Genomic DNA, 21660 nt, shown 5'->3' with positions numbered 1-21660 from the left:
TAAACTGACAGGAGTCTTGTTAATTTCACTATGCTGCTGCTTAGCAAAATTATGAGATCTGTTTGTCTCCAGATCTGGGGAGATGACAGTGCCCGTCAATATACACACAATTCATCTTTGTAACACTTTCACAACAGGGCTAAAAACTTGTTTTTTGAAAATGAAAGCTTGGATTCTGCACAGGTTAATGGTGTGTGGGTCCCTTCACTTCCCAGGTCAAGCTTCCCACTTACCCTGGGTGAGTGGATTTACTAGCCCTTTCCACAGAAATTAATTTAAGACGGAATGAATATAAACTATCATAAATGTTTTTACTTGAAAACTTAAAGTACTCCCACCTGCAACAATGTGTTTTGAGCTACTGCATTGTGATGACTGATATTACATTCATCATGTTTAAGCTGTGTCCATGGCTCCTATTTGAATTTCTTTGTAGTCTCATAAATTGCTCACATCCCCATTTTACTTTTATAGTTCACCTGGATTTGAAACAAGATAATGCCAGAATACTGTACATTGAGAGGCAAAATCATCACTGTACCACAGGCGTCATGACATATTAAGTGAAAGTTCAGTGTACACCTGCAAATGTTTGTATTTTGAGGCTCTTTGCTACCTGTAACAATGTTAAAACAAAATATTGTTATTTTTTCTTCCTGCTGCTCTTAGCATCTCATATATATGAATAATTTAAATTTGCATTTAATTAGAAAACGATAGAGTGAAAAATTTTTCAAAACCACCTCCTTGGAGATTTTTTTGTACTGTGTTGTGAAATACTTTTTAAAGTGATGTTACAAAAATTCTAGCTATCTGGTGAACTTTTTCTCCCCTGCTTTCTCCAGAAAACAGGATGCTAAGGAAATAGTAAGCATACATCTGTGACTAATCATTGGGATCCATTCAACAGCAGCTTTATAAGTCCTGTTTTCACATCCCCTCCTCCACACTGACCTTCCTAACTTTGTTCAGCAATGTTTGGCCTGAAAAATTCTTATGATTTACTTTCACAATTCGGTAGAATATTTTGGAAAAACTGGAAGAAAAGTGATTAAAACAATTGTTCAGTTAGCGTTTAATGATTACACTTGAAAAAATAATTGAACTAAGAGTCTTCCTAACTCTTTTAGGTCCCTACTAAAGTAAATCCAGTTAAAATTTTAAGAACTTGTGGAGTGGCTGATGGTTTGTAAATTTCAATAATCACAACAAATAGGTACTACCTTTCTTCATTTAGTTTTCATCAGTTATTTAAGTAGTTTGTCACTCTATTCTCTTGTCACAGAAGATATCTTATAAAGTTTTCTCTGTATTGAGAAACATTGACAGTTGAAAACTACTAGATCAGTTTTGTATTCACCTGGTGAACACCGATTAGTGATCATAGGAAACAGTGAGGAGCTGACTGGGAGGAGTGAGATGAGGAAGGAGGGACCCTGCCAAGCTTCTGAACTCCTTAGGATACTGAGAGCCGAGGGAAGGCAGAGGAAACAGGGTTAATTTGCAGAATTCCTAAACTTTGGCTGTTGAATTTTAATGTGTAACATTGCATAATAGTCTCACAAAACTTAAAAGAAAGTTAATATTTATACATTGTTTCTTCAGCTCCACAGGGTCCCCAGTCAGCATCTTTAAGGTGCAAATATCAGCAGAGATTAGATTATATGAATTAAATACCTGGCATTGGAAAAGGAAACTGCTGTAACCCAGCATTACCAGCAGTGTCAACAGTAATCAGTAGCAAAGCAGAAGTACAGATATTGAGGTTTTACACAGTATATAAGTTTAAAGTCCACATTTTGTTCACTGCTATGGCTAGAAATACTACCAGAACAATCTGTATTTTGGATCAGAAAACTTTTGCCCTGAATCAAAAACATTTTTGATCCTTGGACTGTTTGAGGTTTTAAGTGAAGAGAGGGTTCATCAATGTATGCTCACCATTAGAGGAAATATTGACACTTCTTATGGCAACTTCCAGAGAGTCTGACACTTCCAAAGGGTTAGAGGCACACAGCGTATATTCACGCTTACTTTAACCCTAAGCAATGATGAGTTCACCCTCTCTCTTGTCCTCATCCTCCTGCTTTTTTATGTTGCATAATCATTCCTAAACAATTAGTTTAGATTTAATCAGACACCATCAGACAATATCCCTTGAGTCCAAATGACTAGGTGGTGATAAACAAAACTTATGTAGGTGAAAATTGAGCAATCATTCTTCTTCTTAAATTATTTTAATGATCCAAGCATAAAATTTTGTGTATGGTGGTTTTACAAAATGGTGGTAAATGCAATGGTTATAGCAGATATTGACAAATAGAGGAGTGAGAATTCTTTCTTTCAATGCTAGTTGGTTACATTTCATAAATAGATCTTATTTTAAAACCTGTTTTTGATATGCAGACTTAGTGTGTCTAACAATTAAATAATACCTGGATCAAAAGCATGCTCTAAATAACATTTAATGTAATACCTTCTCATTTTTCATGTATGTGAGAGTATTTAAATTAGACTTTTAATACAGTATGTGCCATGAAAAGATTAATTTCCACACAGGAATACTCTGTAGCAGAGACAAAAACTTAGTCTTGGTTAAAACCCACTGATTCACAGACAGGAAAGAACTATGAACCCCCAGTCTCTTAGATAGTAAAGGAGGTCTGGGTTCATGTTTTTTCTTTCCCTGTAATTAATAAGTTGTGTTTTAAAATCTGAATCTAGCCCACGCAGTGTTCTCTTGAGTACCATGAACTGAGTGGGGAGATGCCAGATTGTGATGATTTTAGTGTACATCCCAAACATAAATAAAACTCTGAATGATCATGCATGCCATCTAATGTCTTAGTGCACGTGGTTTTATGAGGCCCCTTCATTTCACTTGGTCTCTTCCATAAGAGTTCATGAGTTGTGGGACTTAGGAATTCAAATTCCTTGTTTTTTATATTCAGAGCTGTCAACTTAGTAGCAGTTAGATTTTTCTTTAAAATACTTGCTGGTCGCAGGGTGAACCAATAATTTCATTAGAAAAGTTCCATGAACTTTTCATAATCTTTTGGGGTTTATTAATGAGGGGAAACTGCCCACGTTTTCCAAAAGGTTTGCAATTCTTTCTGCAAGCCTGTTCCTGTTTCTGCTTTTAGGTATCACCTAGGCAAAGCTTGGTAATTTTGGATGAGGATTTTGTTTTGGGAGGAACCTGGCATACAAAGCAAAAATCACGGATTGTGAACTCATAAAGAACAGAAGTTGTAAAATAAAATTAATACATAAAATAAAAATTATCATGAACCTCTGAACTGAAGGGTTTTGCACACTGTAACAAAAAGGTCTGTACTGGCAGTTTGTTTCTAAAATAAACCGCTTTTAACTTTTTTTAAAAAAAAAGTGAGCATTCCTTAGGGGTTTGCTGCATGCCCCTTGCTATACCTTAAATCTCCAGATTGTTAAACTGTTCTGCTTTTTTCATCTCTATCTAATGCTGCTACAAGCTTCCCTCCCCCTGTTTTTTTTCTAACTATGCTTTTATAAAAGATTCAAAAGGCTTTTGTACCAAAAAAATGAATGAATGAATGAAGGTGAAGAAAGTGTGAAATTTAATTTTGTATTTCTGTGTCTTAAACATATGCATGTCACACTCTTAATGATTGATAATGTCCTTGGCAGAAAGTTTGTTTAATAAATTTGGTTACTCTATGTTCCCTGGCCTAAGCAGCTATTGAAAACTGTTATCATCCATGCTGTGGATAAGAATCAAATTACCTGAGCTGGTCTGTTTGCTTTTGTTCTAGTAAACAATGTATTTTCCTGCTGTTGACTTTATTTTATTTAGGCTTTTTCAATGAGAAATGTTTATGTACATTTCTCCTTTTGAAGACTTTGATTATTAAACCAGTAGCAAAATCAGTGTTTTAGTGGGTTCTGTACTAACTTCTAACAGCATACATTCAGTTCACAAGGAAGTGTGTGCACATTATGCTGGACTAAATTTGCTTTTTAATATACCAAATGCTAGCATTGTCGCCTTGGGACAGCTAAGTAAATTGCCATGTTGGTTGTGATGAATTTTGACTGAAATATGCAAAGCAGTCATTAGGATTAAATTGAATTCTTTATTTAAACTAACTCTCAAATTGTAACCACTTTCTTTATCTTTCCTCCCTCATCTTTCCTCACCCAATCTGTCCCTATTGTTCTCGAGTATGTATTTCAATTGTTCATTCATACTCTACTAATTTAACATTAGACAATTGGGACATACTTCGGTGCCTGTCGCTTTAGAAAAGTCTAGAAAAAACAACCACAAACCCATAGCCCTGGGTTTAGAAAGCGATTGGCATTTCTTATTTTACAGTTGGTGGTACTGAAATTCACCATACTTGTTTGAGGGAGTAAGCCCTAAATACGCAGTATAAAGTGAGGGGTTTTGGCCTGTGTTATGGAAGAGATCAGACTAGATGATCGTAATGGTCTGTTTGGATCTTAAACTCTATGAAAGCAGACATTTTGTGATAGCTTTTTTTGCTAGCATATTATTCACATTTGTCTCGTGGTCCAATTATAGTTGCAATTAATACTTACTCTGTTGCTGGCTGTTAGAACGTGATAACCAGAATATTTAAGGGGGAAGCTAAATACAAGTTGTTTAGCTATTTTCCATTTTCTCCTTTCTGGTATTGGAGCTTGATAATGCAGTGATGAACATTTGAGAAATAAAATGCAATACTTAAAACCAAAGTGATTAACGGATGTGACTTAATCTTTATGGGAGGAAAAAACAGTGTTGTGTCAATAGATCTGCTTTCTTCATCAAGTTTATCTTCCTTCTCTCCCTGACACAGCTTGTTTAGACTTCTAAAGTCACTAACAGAAGTTATAGAATATTTTAGAAAAGAAAAGCTTACAGTAAGGTGAAAGATGAAATAAAGTAGATTCTCCTCAAAATGCTAATATCTTTGTTTACTTAAGAAGAGATCTATATAAGACTGACATGTGACTTAGTAAAGAAATAAACACTCTCCTCCACCACCTTAGCTGAAGGTCAATCCTGCAGTGTGGAGTCTCCGATGGCATCGTTGCTATAATAAGAATGTAGTTTAGAGCCAGAAAGTCTGGTCTTGACAGTTATCCCAACCGTATAAGGAACTACATGGACATACAAGAAGGCTTTCAGGGAAGGCCAGGTGTTTGGTTTAGTCAAGATATTAATTATAGCTACTGGATGAACTGTTCAGGTCAGGGCATTCAACTTATAAAAACATTAGTTGTAGCTACTGTAAGAAGATGGCTAATACAGGACTAACATTTAATATAATTTTTCCTTTAAATTGACAAGCTTTTTGTTTGGAACAGCATCTGTGACAATATGTAATGATAGATTATATGAATTAAATACCTGGCATTGGAAAAGGAAACTGCTATTTCAGAGGGACGTACTGTAACCCAGCATTACCAAATTTCACTAGGACATGAAATTTCATAGAAAATATAAAGATCACTATTGCAGATTTGTATTTGTAGTTATGAGAAATGATGATCAAAATATTATTTACTGGTGGGGTCAAATGCTTGTAGCTTCTGCAGGCTGAGCTTATTGCACACATGAGGGACTCCTTGCATTCCTCCGCACAAGCTCCCTCTGTGGCATGCTCCCATCCCCCTCTGTTTTGGGGACTCACTGCAATTCTCCCACCCCTTCCATCATGCCAGGGCCTGCGTGCCCCCTGACTTCTCCACTCTTCTCATTTGAGGCTTTCATTCTCCCCCCCATGCCAGGTGCTCTGTGTGTGTTCGTCTTCCCCTATGCCCTCCAATTCTTACTGCTTTTCTTTCTATCAGGTTGATAAGTCATTCATGGTGTCAACATGTTAAACTCTTGGGAGGATGTGGTGCAATGTAGTTGTAGCTGTGTCAATTCCAGGATATTAGAGAGACAAGCTGGGTGAGGTAATATCTTTTATTGGACCAGCTTCTGTTGGTGAGGAAGAGAATAGGCATTCGAGCTTTTGAGCTACCTGAGTTCTTCTTGGGAGGATGGGCAGAACTGAAATTGGAAGAATTGGGTTGGAAAGTGTTAATGGCTGCCATCAACCAGTTCTTTAATCTACAGACAATTAAGGTATGTGTACACCAAACTAGACACCCACGGCTGATCCATGTTAGCTAACTTGGGTTTGTGGGGCTTTGGCTGGAGTCCGGGCTTGGGCTGGAGTCCAGGCTCTAGGATCCAGCAAGGTGGGAGCTCGGGCAGCTCCAGCTCAAGCCTGGATGTCTACACAGCTGTGAAACAACCCCACAATCTGAGCCCCAGGAGCCTGAGTTGGCTGGCATGGATGGTAGCTAGCCGCACGTTTTTATTTGCTGTGTAAACATACTGTTATAGGCCTGGTTGAAGCTTCTGGGTCTGCTAATTAGATAAAGGGAGCTCTATGGATATGTCTACACTGCAGTTAGACACCCACAGCTGGCCTGTGTCAGCTGACTCAGGCTATGGGGCTGTTTAATTGCGGTGTAGATGCTCATACTCGGGCTGCAGCCTCAGTTCTGGGACTCGCCTTGCAGGCTCTTAGAGCCCAGGGGTGGGCAAACTATGGCCTGGGGGCTGCATCCGGCCCGTCAGACATTTTAATCTGGCCCTTGAGCTCCTGCCGGGGAGTTGGCTCCGGGGCTTGCCCTGCTCTACATGCGCCGTGGCTTCCCAGGGTTCCCAGAAGCAGCAGCATGTCCCTTTTCCAGCTCCTACATGTAGGGGCAACCAGGGGGCTCAGCACACTGCCCCCGCCTCAAGTGCCCCCCTGAAGCTCCCATTGGCCAGCAACCGCGGCCAATGGGACCTGCAGGGGCAGCGCCTGAAGATGGGGCAGCATGCAGAGCTGCCTGGCTTTACCTCCATGTAGAAGCCGGAGGGAGGACATGCCACTGCTTCTAGGAGCTGCTTGAGGTAAGTGCCGCTCAGAGCCTGCACCCCTGACTGCCTCCAGTGCCCCAGCCCTGATCCCCTTCCCACCCCCCAAACACCTCTCTCCCACCCTCCTGCACCCCCAGCCAGAGCCCCCTCCCGCACCCTGAACTCCTCATTTCTGGCCCCAGCCAGAGCCCGCAACCCCTCCCACACCCCAACCCCCAATTTCATGAGCATTCATGGCCCGCCATAGAATTTCCACATCAAAATGTGGCCCTCGGGCCAAAAAGTTTACCCACTCCTTAGCCCGAGCCCTGTGAGCCCAAACCAGCTGGCACTGGCCAGCCCTGGGTTTTTAATTGTAGTGTAGACTTACCCTATGTGTTCCCCATTTCCTGCGTCCAGTTTTCCACTTTTACCCAAAATCAATAGGGGTCTGCCTATTATTGCCTTGAGCGTTTCCTGAAATTTTGGTTTTGATCAGATGCAGTGTTCTAACATTGTTACAAACAGACAGACACACAAAGAGAAAATGCTATCCAGTCAACTGTAGGACCTCACTTCTCTGAGTCAATACGTGATGTGTCTAGCATTGGGGGCCAGTACCTGACACTTTTTATAGTTCACACTGTAAAATTAAATTCTAAATGGATTCTAATGTTTTTCTATAAAAAGCACTAGTATATATATAACTGCTTAAAAATTTACTAACATTCAAGAGTTGAATATAGTGTGAGTTCTTGCAGCACAGCCAAGTAAGTGTAGAGTGCCTATTTTATGGATAAGCTATTTAATGCAATGTCTCACTGCAAAGGTGTTAAAGTACTGCTGATATGTTGTGGTATATTTTTTGAGTGCTGGCCTAAAGGTATTCAGGGATCACTGGATGGGGGGCAGTGGTGGGAGGAAAAGGAATGTAATCAAAGGTAACTTAAAGAAGGGTGTAAAGAGAAAAATTACCCATGTTCTATATATTTCACACAAAGCAGGGATTTGTCAGAAAACTTATTTCATCAGCAAAAAAAAAACAACACTTTCTGAAACATCTTTTAAAAAAAGTATTGTTGAAATATCTCTTTTCTCTCCCACAAATTCTATTTTAAGATTACTTTCACTGATTATTATGATCTATAAAGATCCTTCTGGGAAGAAGCCTCTTAACAGATTCCTGTAATATTCACTTCCAGTAAGGAAATGGAAAATGAATTCTCTGTAGTAGCAGATACCAAGCACGTTTGTTTACACTGGCATAAGTTTATACCAAATTATGTGATAAAGGCTGTCTGTCTTCGGCCCTGTTGATAATTCTGTGTGAAAACATCACTACAGTTTTCAGAAACACTCAAATTTGACCTAATTTGAAATCAGTGGGTATTTTCTCACTATCTTAAATGGGAGCACGGTTAGGCCAGTGTTGAGGACTTTTGAAAATCCCATCCATAATTTACAATTAAAAAAACCGGAAAAAGAATAATTACTACTTTATTCAAATTAATTTGTAAGAATCATTTGATTTAGGGAACACTTGCCCAACCATTACAAAAACTAATCTTTTGATCACTTAAGACCATATTAAATTTTATATGTAATGATGAGGAGAAGGATCCAATTCAGCACCTTAAAAAAGGCAGTGTAGAATTTTATGCAGGGTCCTGGAAAGCCATGTCTATTTTATAACAAGAGGAAATTGAATGACTTTTTCTAACTAGTGACTGAATATTTGTTGGTTTCAGAATAGCAACCGTGTTAGTTGGTATTCGCAAAAAGAACAGGAGAACTTGTGGCACCTTAGAGACTAACAAATTTATTTGAGCGTAAGCTTTTGTGAGCTATATCGGATGTATATGTGTGTGTGTTCCATTGCACAAAGCCTGCTGTTGTGTAACCTTGCGCAAAGGCTGCTGATTAATTTATTTAAAATCATCCTTTTGTGTGTCGCGGTTGTGAAGGAGGAGGATTGTGCTGTGAGGTTTTTATCCTGCTCTGCAATAATTTGACCTTGTACAAGGAATGTAGCAGCTTCATTTTCAAGAGGTCAGCAGTGACACAGCAGCCTTTCAGATGAAGCAGACAACATTATTTCACTGTAATGCAATTAAGTCACCAATGGCAGCTGTTGTTGCCAAGCACCTAGTTTGGAGCTGACTGTTCTGCACATCTATTTGTGGTATAAAATAAAATGTTCTACGGGCAGCAAGTCCTGCTGAACTTTCTCTATAAAAGTCCCCCCCCTTGATTGAAGACAGATACTCAAAATATTCAGCCTAGTTTTAATACTTGACAAAACACTCGAGAGAGTTTTGGGATCTAAGCACCAAAAGACCGTTTTAAATAATTCTTCATGTACCGAAGAGTTAACTTAGTAGCAAAATGTTATAGCTTCTGTTAATTAAAACAGCGTATATGGTATCATCCACCTTATGTGACATTACTGTTGGGGTTATATCTGCATCCTCATTATGAATCTGATTTTTGAGGAGGTTCATCTTAGAATCCCTTGATTGGGGTCCTGTCTCATGCCATATCAAATGCAGGTGCGTTTGTGTTTTAAAAGCACAAAAATCCTTGTAAATGATCAAAATCTCTTGGAGGGCCAAATTCCCAAGTAAGTTTCTTAGTTATATCAGTCTCTCTCCATTGTAACCAGTGTTACTTCAGACTCATAGCAGTGTAAACTGGTAGAAGTTCAGAATCAGGCTCCTTGTATTTATTTAACATTTATAGTCATGTCACTTTAAGGAATCTGGCCCTAAAACCAGCCAACAAGATTAAAACAGCCTTTGTGAACTCAGATCTGGAAGTAAACACAACTTTTTGTAGCACTTGCTATACCACTCCTGATGAGGACAACAGGAGCCACATGGCTAACGTGCCATGCAAACTTTTGATATGCAACTCAGGATGCACTTTCATTATTGTTACAAAACGTTTGTGTGGCATCAGAAGTTTGCACAGTATTTTACGCCACAGATGATAAGAGGCAGACTGAAATTCTGTACTGGGCCTCTTGGCACAGCACAAAAGGCGAGGAAGCCACCTTTGCTCTCCTGGGATTCTAGACTGCTGCAGGAGCTGAAAAGGGCCGCAGCATAACTTAGAGGAGCCCCTGGGGTCCTCAATTTATGGCAGCCTCCTGAGAGTAACCTAGGGGATGCTTGGCACTGCTATCTATCTAAACAAGAAAAGACAAATAAGAATGCACAGGACAACAGAAGAGAATGGGTAAAGAGATTAATGATGAGAAGACAGGAGAAGATAATTCCACCCCTCCCCCTCCGCCCCCTCTTAGGAAGTGGTATTTTTAAAGAAGGATTTGCAAGAAGAGGAGGTTTGGGTGGAAGAGAAGAGGGAGATTGTTTGGGGTGCTGTGAGGAGCAAATTAGAAGTCACAAAGTAAGATTGGGGAAAGGGATGAAGGAAACAAGTAAAATTGTTGGGAAAAGTTTAGATATCAGGAGGGGGAGCAGGGAAATGAGAGCATAGATGTACAGGGGAGTTCCAGTGAAATGGAGTGACACTGGTATATGTAAGAACAGAATCTAGCCCAAGAGGTTTTGCCCGTTTAAGATGATTTGAGGGCTTTTAAAACTCAAAAACTAGTTTATAAACTGTTCTGGCAAGTGATTAATCCACAACTGCTCCTCATTTTTCTTTTTTGCTGCTTTCAAAATAATGACTTACTGAGATATTAAGACTCAAAAATTGGCCATCAAACTTGTGGTAACTTTATAGTTTCATTAGAATTTTTGGCGTGTTGACTTAGTGCTTGAACTCCTTAGTTGACATGATTAGATTGCAGCTATGGGGCTAGAGCTTTGACAACCATCAGTGGTCAGTTTTTAAATGCCAAAATAGCACTTTGTCATTGAATGAAGAGGACAGGAACTGTAAAAGCATCTAGAATACAATAGAATTCTTGTGTGTTTACAGAATAGTAATTAATACATCTATTAAAACTCCTAAATACATTTATCTGAATTGGAGCAACATTTAAATAATTTAAACAGAAGGTGCTGCACTAGCTGACTACCAGCACAAACAATGGACATATGTATCTATTTTTGAGTTTACATTGACCTTTTTTGGGCCAACTAAGGTGTCATTGGGAAGTCACATGACTATTCCACCTTGAGATGAGTGCTCCCAGTTATATGGGAGGGGCAAGATTAATAAAAGAATAGCAATACTAGGGTAGAGTGGGGCTGTCAAACTCAAACAGGTTTTTGTTTTAAGGTTTTAAGGGAGCATTTTTTTAAAGGAGGTTGCATTTATGCTCTTTAACTCTGCCAATCTAAAAAATAAACCTTAAACTAAGAAAAGAGCCCCAAGTGAGAACCAGATCACCTCTCTATGTAAACTACTGTTGCAATATTATTATAGTACTGTATTTGTTTTGATCCTGCATTTCCAATAGAACTAATGTGGAAGAGGAGAAGGAAAATCACAGTGGCTACATCTCCGCTGCTATACCTACAGTGCCTGTTCATCACTGGTGCAGCAGTAGAATCGTAGGATTGGAAGGGACCTCAAGAGGTCATCTTGTCCAGTCCCCTGCACTCACGGCAGAACTAGTATTATCTAGATAGACCATCCCTGACAGGTGTTTGTCTAACCTGCTGTTAAAAATCTCCAGTGATGGAGATTCTGCAGGAGCAGTGCAAGTGCTAGGTAGTCAGGGCTCCCAATTTTTCCAGCATCATGTTCTGAATCTGTCCTCTGACCAAGGGCATCTGGACAAAGTGCTACAGCCTCAGCCCTGTCTATGCTAGAACTTCCACTGTGGCAGACGCAGCATTGCTAGTCAGCGGGTACGTCGTATTCTAGTATGGACGCAGCCTGTGATACTTGCACTGAGTACCGGTATCAGGCGGGATACTGAACACATGGATATTACTGTGATAGCAGCACTGTTAGTTGAACAAGGGTACCATGACTCTAAAACATGTTTTTTTAAAGTATCCTTTTATATCACAACAGCTCCAAAGAAACAATTACAAGTTTTATCTCCTCTCATACACATGCCACATATTCTACTTCAAAATTACAGTGAAAAAAGGGAGGGAAAAAATGTTTGCTTGTCAAATATCAGTAAACAAAGTTTAAGGTGGTGGGACAACAGCCCTGTCCACAATATATTTTTCAGTGTGATTTTTGTGATTGGTTAGAGGCGCAGTCAGCTTAACTGAGTACAAGTGACATGATTCAGTTTAGAGACTAACGAATTTATTTGAGCATAAGCTTTCGTGAGCTACAGCTCTTAGTCTCTAAGGTGCCACAAGTACTCCTTTTCTTTTTGCGAATACAGACTAACACGGCTGCTACTCTGAAACCCATGATTCAGTTTGTGTCTGCACAGTATTTTCTCTGACACCATAGCTGTGTTTGTGCATCTGAACCTCCCATGCTACCTAACTATGTGCTAAGAGAGTGTTCTGTGCAAATCTGGGTACCTATTCTATAATGCCTCAGCATGTGAATAGAGTGCCCAAAGGACATGCACATAAAGTGATACAAAACAGCACATGGGGCAGTGTACTCAATAGTGTCCTACTGTGCAGAGAGATTGGAGGAGGGAGAGCTGGCAAAACCAGTTACACATACCTGGCCACTGTGTCCTGCCTCGCAGCACAAAATAATGTGACCTGCTGAACTGGGTATCATGTACTAGCCTAGGTCTCTGCCAAGGGTGACAGACTTTTTAATCATATTGTGTGTGGATTCAACTCATGTTTAGAGCCAGCCATGCCAGAAAACACTTTCAAATTTGTTTAAAAATTGTCATGCAAACAGGCCCTTTGGAATGGATTCTTCTTTTTCTTTTCAAAGACATTGGCATTTATTAAAAGTGAAAGAATTGAATGGAATTCCCTTGATTTTTGTCAGGGGTTTTTGTAAGACCCCTGTGTTGCTTGCTGTTCCTAAACTGTATATTTGTTTGCACTTCCTTCTCCCTATTCTCCTTCCTCACTTCCTCAGACTTCCCTCTAACAAGCAAATTCTTTGGATACCAAAACCCTTTTGCAGAAAAGGCAAAATACATATGGTTTACTATTCATTTTTGGAAACAGTTGCTACTAAGACTGAGTTGAACGTGAGGGGTCAGTTGCTTGAAAGAACTTTCAAAAATCCATTTTGGTTTGAAGTCCTAAGCTGACAGAGGCTGGGCCTATCATAGCTGACTAAAATGTGACAAAGGAGTATAACTATTGCCTGCAAGTCCACACTTTTTTCCTTCCAGAAAGAGTAAAGGTAATGTTGCATTAAAATAATTACTGTATAATAAAACTCATATGTACAAATGGTATATAGTCAGCATCAGAAGTCATCATCATTGTGATGATAGGACAATTGACATCCTTCTAATCTGCTTCCCCCGCTCCCTTCCCTAATAGCCATATTAAATTCATTCAGCTTTCGGATCTATATGGGATTTATCTGTCAGTGCAGTTCTGTAAACACAACCTGGTAACTGAAAATCAAGATTATTTGTTTCTGCTTCTTACATCAGCAACTAGAACTTATTTGGCAGTTCAGCTAATGATGTGTGAGACAAAATGGAAAATAACCGATCCACTTGTAGCTATATCTTCTCTGCAATGCTGGCAGAAAGAAAAATGTTTATCAGTAAACTCAGCACATTTGACTGAGAAGATACATAAGGCGCACACATTGTAAAAGACTAATTTTACAATCTAGGCTAACAGAACTTTAAAGCAATCTGTATCTAATGATATAGAATACTTTTCTTGGTGTGTTCATGATACAGTATTATTGGAATCATTTTCCCCAATAAATAGTAACTATTGATGAGTTTGACAGTGAATATGTTGAGTCACGTATGCTTATCATAAAATAGCTCTTCTGTGTCTGAATGGAATTCTTATTATCAGCAATAGATAGTGAAGTACGTACTTCCCAAGTTTGTATTACAATCTTGTAATGGAATGTGTTCCAGTGGATCTTAGCAAATCACAGCAAGTCATTCTAACTCCTCTGCTGGTGAACTTTTAACTTGAAACTCTAGCAGAGAGCTCAGCAAGCCTGGCTAACTGATGTGAAACTGTGGAAGTAAATCACTTTGCTGGGAACAAGGGGAAGTCCTGCATATTGTTTCTTACAGCTTTGTTGTCTGCAGCTTCTCTGCACTATAGCAGTTGATTTTTTTAAAATAAGAATTAAATTAATTGGGTTTCTAATTATGGAAAATATGGCATTCCAAAGCAGAGCTCACTCCTATATGATTCCAGAGAATGAAGAAGTTCCACACAGGGGTATTCATGATGTCCATAATACCAATGGAAATGAAAGCGAGAAAGCAGTGTCAAAATTACAACGTAGGCACAGTGACATAAAAGTATACAAAGAATTTTGTGATTTTTATGCAAGATTGTAAGTTCACTTTTTCAGGTTGGGATGTTATTGTGGTAAAATCATTTTAAAATCTGAAGTTTGTTTTTTTCAGTGAAATTTCGTGTCGAATGTGTTTGAACCACTCTCTAATGTAAACCTTACTATTCCTATGATGTATTTCTAGTTTTGATCTCTACTAAAACTTGCAACAGTTGCTGTAAAGAAAACCATACTTTAATTTCAGTAAGTTTTATTTCAATTACATGTATTAGATTGGATTTGTAAAATAGACTGTGCTCTGGGAGACTTCTGATTTTAGGTTCTGTAAGTTATGGGGGAAATGTATACTGTCCCATTGGTAACAATTGAAAACCATTCTACATTCATCAGTAGTGCTATAGTAATACATATTTCTCAAAGGAAAGTGAAGAAATATTTGTGCATTTTGGGGAGAAAGGAGAGTTATAAGGCTTTGTTTTGCTAGAAGCTGTAATTTTCCAAGTTTCTTCATTTTATGCTGTTGCCTAGATTATTTCATATCTGACAAATGCAGAAAATTGAATTCTAAGCTATAGTCTTCGTTTGTCATTCTTAGTATTCAAGAGCTGTTGAGCTCTAAAGAAAGGTCACAGTTTATATTGTGATCAATATTCGTGTCAAATCCAGTTTATTCTGTTATTGGGTATGACAAATGAAGCGATTCAGTTCTCTTCCATAAAGCACAATGGTTTTGATGGAAATAGGTTGTGGAGAAAGGCAGTTAGATATACAGCTTAAACACAACTGTTTGCGCCTAGCATTTATTTTTGTATGTGTTTGACTGAAACCCCAGTGGGATAAAATGTTCTTGGTTTAATACTCTTTGTCAGGAATTTTACTCATGCAAGTATCTCTCTGGAAGACACCTTTTTCTGTAAAGTGCTGTAGAATAGAAAAAAGCAGCAGATTAATAATAACTAGTCAAGTGTTTCTTTAACCAGGGGTTAGCCTTTTTTGTGGTACAACAGGATAAGGAATAGACCAGCTTTCAACTATTTAATCAAATGTATGCTTGCTAGTACTTCGTATGAGATTGTTCGTGCACAAAGTGCTGAGCATCCTCCAACTCCTATTGAAATTAATGGGAGTCACGGGTACTCAGCACCTTGTGTGGGATTGAGCCTTTTATATTTATAGATACAGCATGATTTTTTTTTCTGAATAAACAATTTCTAAACAATTTTTGAAGAATAAAATAGAGATTGTTTTCTAAACTTCTGATTAAATGTTTGGATCAAATCAGATTACCAACAAATTCAAATACCTGAAATTGTTCTTGTATACACTCTAGAACATGTTTTATTAACATTTGTCAGATGTGAAAATTAGGAGTTGTCCTGTGCATTCTCCATTTTACAGATAAGTATTTAGTAGAAAACTTAGTCTCAAAGACTTAAGTTTTGTGAATTTAGATTTAAGCAAGAAAGCCTCTTGCAGTGTGAAAAATCAAGCATGGAATTTGAAATTTTAGAGGAGTTCCTCATTTGACTGCAAAGGAGCTGTGTTGATTTATTGCAAATGAGGATTTGTCCTTAAAGTTATAGTTTAGTCCCTCTGATATTTGCAAATGTTGCATTATAATGTTCTTACTACATGCCTTTAAGAAGCACACCCAAGCATTATTTGGAAGTTTTCCTAATCTCTGATTCAAATTCCATGTAGCTTCAAGTCATTTTGCAAAATTGATAAATCTAAAGAACACTTTTTACCATTTACCATTCCTTACCTCTTGATTATTTCTGCCATAGCAGTTATGTTAAATATGTTCTGTCCTTTTTATTGATGCCTCAGATATTTTGAATTGGTTTTGAATTGATATTCACTTTCAGAACAATATTCTTGCTTTGATCTCAGATAGGGAAACGTCTTTAATTACTGATGAAATTGGCTCTTGTCTTCCATAATCATTGTAATTGTTTATTTCCATTTTCTTTCTTGTAGTTCATGATTGAATGAAAATATAACCTATTTTTCCCCTCATACAAGCCTGAACATACATTTTTGACCAAAATTTCTTAGAATAGGGTGCTGCTTTGAGGAAAAAAAAATGGAAACATCTCACAACTTTTTCCTCATTAAGGGACTTCTGCAACTCCCATTATAATCAGTAGAAAGATTTCCATGACTTCAGTGGGAGTTTGATCGGGACAGTTGGCTTTTCAAAAGACAAATGAAATCAAATCAGTGGAACGGAGTGTTTCCTTTTTCTTTATCCCCTCATTTTAGAAAAGATCAACAATCTCTTTTTGGTTTGTTTTTTGTTACAGTAATATGGCAAATGCTCTTGCAAATGCCATATGTGAGCGCTGCAAAGGGGGCTTTGCACCTGCTGAGAAGATTGTTAACAGCAATGGTGAACTGTACCATGAACAGTGTTTTGTGTGTGCCCAGTGCTTTCAGCAGTTCCCTGAAGGGCTCTTTTACGAGGTAAGTTGGTTAAAATGTTTTTCTCCCATGAGTTCCTTGGCTTTTATTTTCTATAATGTACAAATGATAAATACTGACCGTTCATTTGTTTATAAAATATTATCACAGAATGGTAGGAGCATTCTTCGAAAAGAAATATCCAGCAGAGACGGAAGGAAGTAGAGACCTTTCTAGTTTTGCCTTTAAAGACACATTATGGGACACTTCTATGACACGTACATAACGTGGGAGTGCAGGAGTTTTGCCTATAAAGACACATTATATACGTTGTACTGGAAGCACACAGATAACACAGCTACTAAAATGAAATGTAATGTAGAGAGTGAAATCCTGACCCCATTGACTTCGTTGTGGCCAAGATTTCACCCAGAGTGTTTCTATTAGAGATGAGCCCATGATGTGCTGTTCAGATTCAGATTTGAATGTACCGAGAGTATGATGGAATTTGTATCAGGTATACTATTTCAGGACCATTTCTAATACGGTTTAGCATTTTAAACTAATAAAACTAAAACAATTCTGAGTTAATGCTTTGCTCATTCCATTGTATTATACTGTCAGAACTTTTATCACTTTTGTTGTGCAGTTTCCTGGCATAGCAATCTGGGGATATTCTAAATCAATTGTTAAACATTGAATTTAAGGGCCCTTTAGCATATTTTTCTAAAATTTATGTTCTCTCAGGTCAAATATGTATTTTAATTTTAATCCAGGTTTCCCACCCTCTTTTCTCTTTCATGGGGATTCAGGTTGTGGGTGGGCTATTTTCACCTAGTACAGAGTGACCTTAGAGAGAGCTTTTGACCAGTCTACAAAATATTGAGTGATTTGTGTAGGACAGGCTAACGCCTGTGAGATAGGCAAGTATTGTCCATACAGTATTTGACAGATGAGGAATGGAGGCTTAGAAAGTTTGAGAAGGATTTTTCAAAGTGCCTAACTCGCTTGTGCATTTCTGAAAATCCTATTCTAAGTGACTTTCTGTGGCCACACAGGAAGTCTGTGGCCACACTGGGACTAGAACTCAGATTTCCTTCATCCCAGTCCAGTGCTTTTGCCACAAGGCAATCCTAGCCCAATTACAGCCGTTAATACTATTACAAGTATTATAGATACTTGTATTTAATGGTTATTTTATGTCTTAGTTTATATATAATAACCCTTTATTCACCACTTTAAATGTACGGGGCACTTTACAAAATGGATAAAGGTAGGGTCACTGCCCAAATACTTACAATCCAGCGTAGTCACATAATATATCTAGAGCAGCAGCATGGAAAGATTTATGTCACATTACAATCTCAGAATGGAGTAAACCAGCTCTTACTAACCTATTCACATTGTCTAGACTTCTAAGGTGCTTCAGACATGATGCAGTGTGAAAAGAAGAAAAGGAGTACTTGTGGCACCTTAGAGATAAACAAATTTATTTGAGCATAAGCTTTCGTGAGCTACAGTTCACTTCATTGGATGCATTCAGTGGAAAATACAGTGGGGAGATTTATATACACAGAGAACATGAAACAATGGGTGTTACCATACACACTCAGGTTTCAGAGTAGCAGCCGTGTTAGTCTGTATTCGCAAAAAGAAAAGGAGTACTTGTGGCACCTTAGAGACTAACAAATTTATTTGAGCATAAGCTTTCGTGAGCTACAGCTCGCTTATGCTCAAATACATTTGTTAGTCTCTAAGGTGCCACAAGTACTCCTTTTCTTGTTACCATACACACTGTAAGGAGAGTGATCACTTAAGATAAGCTATTACCAGCAGGAGAGGGGGGGGGGGAGGAGAAAACCTTTTGTAGTGATAATCAAGGTGGGCCATTTCCAGCAGTTGACAAGAACGTCTGAGGAACAGTGGGGGGTGGAGGAGGGGGGAAATAACAAGGGAAATAGTTTTACTTTGTGTAATGACCCATCCACTCCCAGTCTCTGTTCAAGCCTAAATTAATTGTATCCAGTCAATCTGTCAGGAACAGTATCCCTGATAATGTCACGGCTAACCTGGTGGCTGAACTTTGACTTTGTCCTCACCCATAACTATTTCACATTTGGGGACAATGTATACCTTCAAATCAGCGGCACTGCGATGGGTACCCGCATGGCCCCACGGTATGCCAACCTTTTTATGCCTGACTTAGAACAACGCTTCCTCGGTTCTCGTCCCCTAATGCCCCTACTCTACTTGCACTACATTGATGACATCTTCATCATCTGGACCCATGGAAAAGAAGCCCTTGAGGAATTCCACCATGATTTCAACAATTTCCATCCCACCATCAACCTCAGCCTGGACCAGTCCACACAAAAGATCCACTTCCTCGACACTACGGTGATAATTAAGCGATGGTCACATAAACACCACCCTATACCAGAAACCTACTAACCGCTATTCCTACCTACATGCCTCCAGCTTTCACCCAGATCACACCACACGATCCATTGTCTACAGCCAAGCTCTACAATACAACCGCATTTGCTCCAACCCCTCAGACAGAGACAAACACCTACAAGATCTCTATCAAGCATTCTTACAACTACAATACCCACCTGCTGAAGTGAAGAAACAGATTGACAGAGCCAGAAGAGTACCCAGAAATCACCTACTACAGGACAGGCCCAACAAAGAAAAGAACAGAACGCCACTAGCCATCACCATCAGCCCCCAACTAAAACCTCTCCAACGCATCATCAAGGATCTACAGCCTATCCTGAAGGACGACCCATCACTCTCACAGATCTTGGGAAACAGGCCAGTCCTTGCTTACAGACAGCCCCCCAACCTGAAACAAATATTCACCAGCAATCACACACCACACAAGAGAACCACTAACCCAGGAACCTATCCTTGCAACAAAGCCCATTGCCAACTGTGTCCACGTATCTATTCAGGGGACACCATCATAGGACCTAATCACTCAGTCACACTATCAGAGGCTGGTTCACCTGCGCATCTACCAATGTGATATATGCCATCATGTGCCAGCAATGCCCCTCTGCCATGTACATTGGTCAAACTGGACAGTCTCTACGTAAAAGAATAAATGGACACAAATCTGACGTCAAGAATTATAACATTCAAAAACCAGTCTGAGAACACTTCAATCTCTCTAGTCACTCGATTACAGACCTGAGGGTGGCTATCCTTCAACAAAAAAACTTCAAAAACAGACTCCAAGGAGAGACTGCTGAATTGGAATTAATTTGCAAACTGGATACAATTAACTTAGGCTTGAACAGAGACTGGGAGTGGATGGGTCATTACACAAAGTAAAACTATTTCCCCATGTTATTTCTCCCCCCACCCTGCACTGTTCCTCAGACATTCTTGTCAACTGCTGGAAATGGCCCACCTTGATTATCACTACAAAAGGTTTTCTCTCCCTCCTCCACCCCGCTCTCCTGCTGGTAATAGCTCATCTTAAGTGATCACTCTCCTTACAGTGTGTTTGATAACACCCATTGTTTCATGTTCTCTGTGTATATAAATCTCCCCACTGTATTTTCCATTGAATGCATCCGATGAAGTGAGCTGTAGCTATCGAAAGCTTATGCTCAAATAGATTTGTTAGTCTCTAAAGTGCCACAAGTACTCCTTTTCTTTTTGCGAATACAGACTAACATGGCTGCTACTCTGAAACCTGTGAAAAGAAGCAATATTATTATTTCAGTTAACACTCTCGCAACATTCCCAGGCCCTTCCTATTTTCCTGTACAGTCAGAATCTTTGGACTTTCTACCAAATGCATCTCTTGCATCTTTATGTTCACTGGTTCTATTTCTAATTCAAGAGTGAAGGAGCAGCCCAACTGGAGGTGGGTTGGGCTATTGGGTGGAATAGTGGGAGCAGGAGCTTGGTTTCAGAGCAGCGCAAATAGCTGGGTAAGGAGGGAAAGAGCATCCGGAAGCAGGAGGATGCCTGATTGTGAGGGGAAAAAAAGTACTGAGAACTATAGGGCTGCAAAAGCAAAGGTAGGGAGGGGCAAGCCTGGGCAGAGGTGGAGAAGTGGGTGGGAAAGAGACAGTCAAGCACAGAGAAATAAATAACAAGTGAGGCAAGGCTACTGGGAGAAGGGAAGGAGAACAGGTTTGAAGAAGCAGTTGGGTAGAAGCCATTAACTGGGACTTTATCAGGATGAGATCTATATCTGGGACATACTGTAGTGGCTGCCAGAAGGTATCTGGAAGGAGTGTGTGCAGCATAATGGCTGGTAGGAGAGGAGACTGGGGCAAGCTGATTGCTGTGAGCTTTCTGAGAATTTGTTGTTCTTTGGCTGGCTTGAGGATCCAATCCTGCAGGAATCTGCAAATCCTCAGATGTTGGAGCAGTTCTTGGGTATCATTTTAGTGGCACAGTAGAAGAAAGGGCTTAAATCACAACTCGACCTATGTTCACACCTAACCCAAAAAGATTAAAATCCCTTTAGTGCTCACACACAGCCATATGTGAATAGTCTCAAAGAGCATAAGCAAGTGTCCCTGTGTTGTTCGGATATATCTAGGCTCTTTGCATCAACAATGAAGCAAATGCCTCTCCCCTCCCACATTATCTGTTTAATGTCTCCCTTAACGTTCTTGTCTATGATGTGAAAGCACATATTGTCTGGCCAAGCTGCAAGAAAGACAGGAGCCAATGGATGTGGTTTATTCATGGATTCTAAGGCCAGAAGGGACAACTGTGATCATCTAGTCCAGGGGTGGGCAAACTACGGCCTGTGAGTGGGATCCAGCCCACGGGATTGCCACCCCTGTGGCACCACTCCAGGAAGCGGTCACACCATGTCCCTGGGGCCCTGAGGGGTGGAGGTGGGAGGTGGCAGCAGAGAGCTCTGCACACTGCTCTTGCCTGTGGGTACCTTCCCCAAAGCTCCCATTGGCCAGGAACGGAGGAGGTACCCACAGGCGAGGGAAACATGCAGAGCCCTCTGCGCCCTCCCCTCC

At 39.6% G+C, this 21660-nt stretch overlaps 1 protein-coding gene across 12 annotated transcripts in view; it reads left to right on the top strand.

Moving 5' to 3' along the window:
- The window catches only part of LIMS1 (LIM zinc finger domain containing 1), a 135468-nt gene that overhangs the window by 69568 nt on the left and 44240 nt on the right, over window positions 1-21660 (top strand). For 8 of the 12 annotated variants that reach the window (XM_038406166.2, XM_043510197.1, XM_043510577.1 and 5 more), the window contains one exon: window positions 16558-16717. In XM_038406166.2, coding sequence (XP_038262094.1) covers window positions 16558-16717 — 160 coding nt within the window. Of the gene's footprint in view, window positions 1-5982; window positions 6119-12370; window positions 14291-16557; window positions 16718-21660 lie in introns of those variants that run through there. The other 4 variants (XM_038406173.2, XM_043510531.1, XM_038406113.2 and 1 more) reach the window with 4 other exon arrangements.

Source organism: Dermochelys coriacea, chromosome 1 (genome assembly GCF_009764565.3).
Source record: "Dermochelys coriacea isolate rDerCor1 chromosome 1, rDerCor1.pri.v4, whole genome shotgun sequence".
Taxonomy (NCBI): Eukaryota; Metazoa; Chordata; order Testudines; family Dermochelyidae; genus Dermochelys; species Dermochelys coriacea.
The sequence above is the reverse complement of the archived record's forward strand: the minus strand, read 5'-3'. Positions and strand labels throughout refer to the sequence as shown.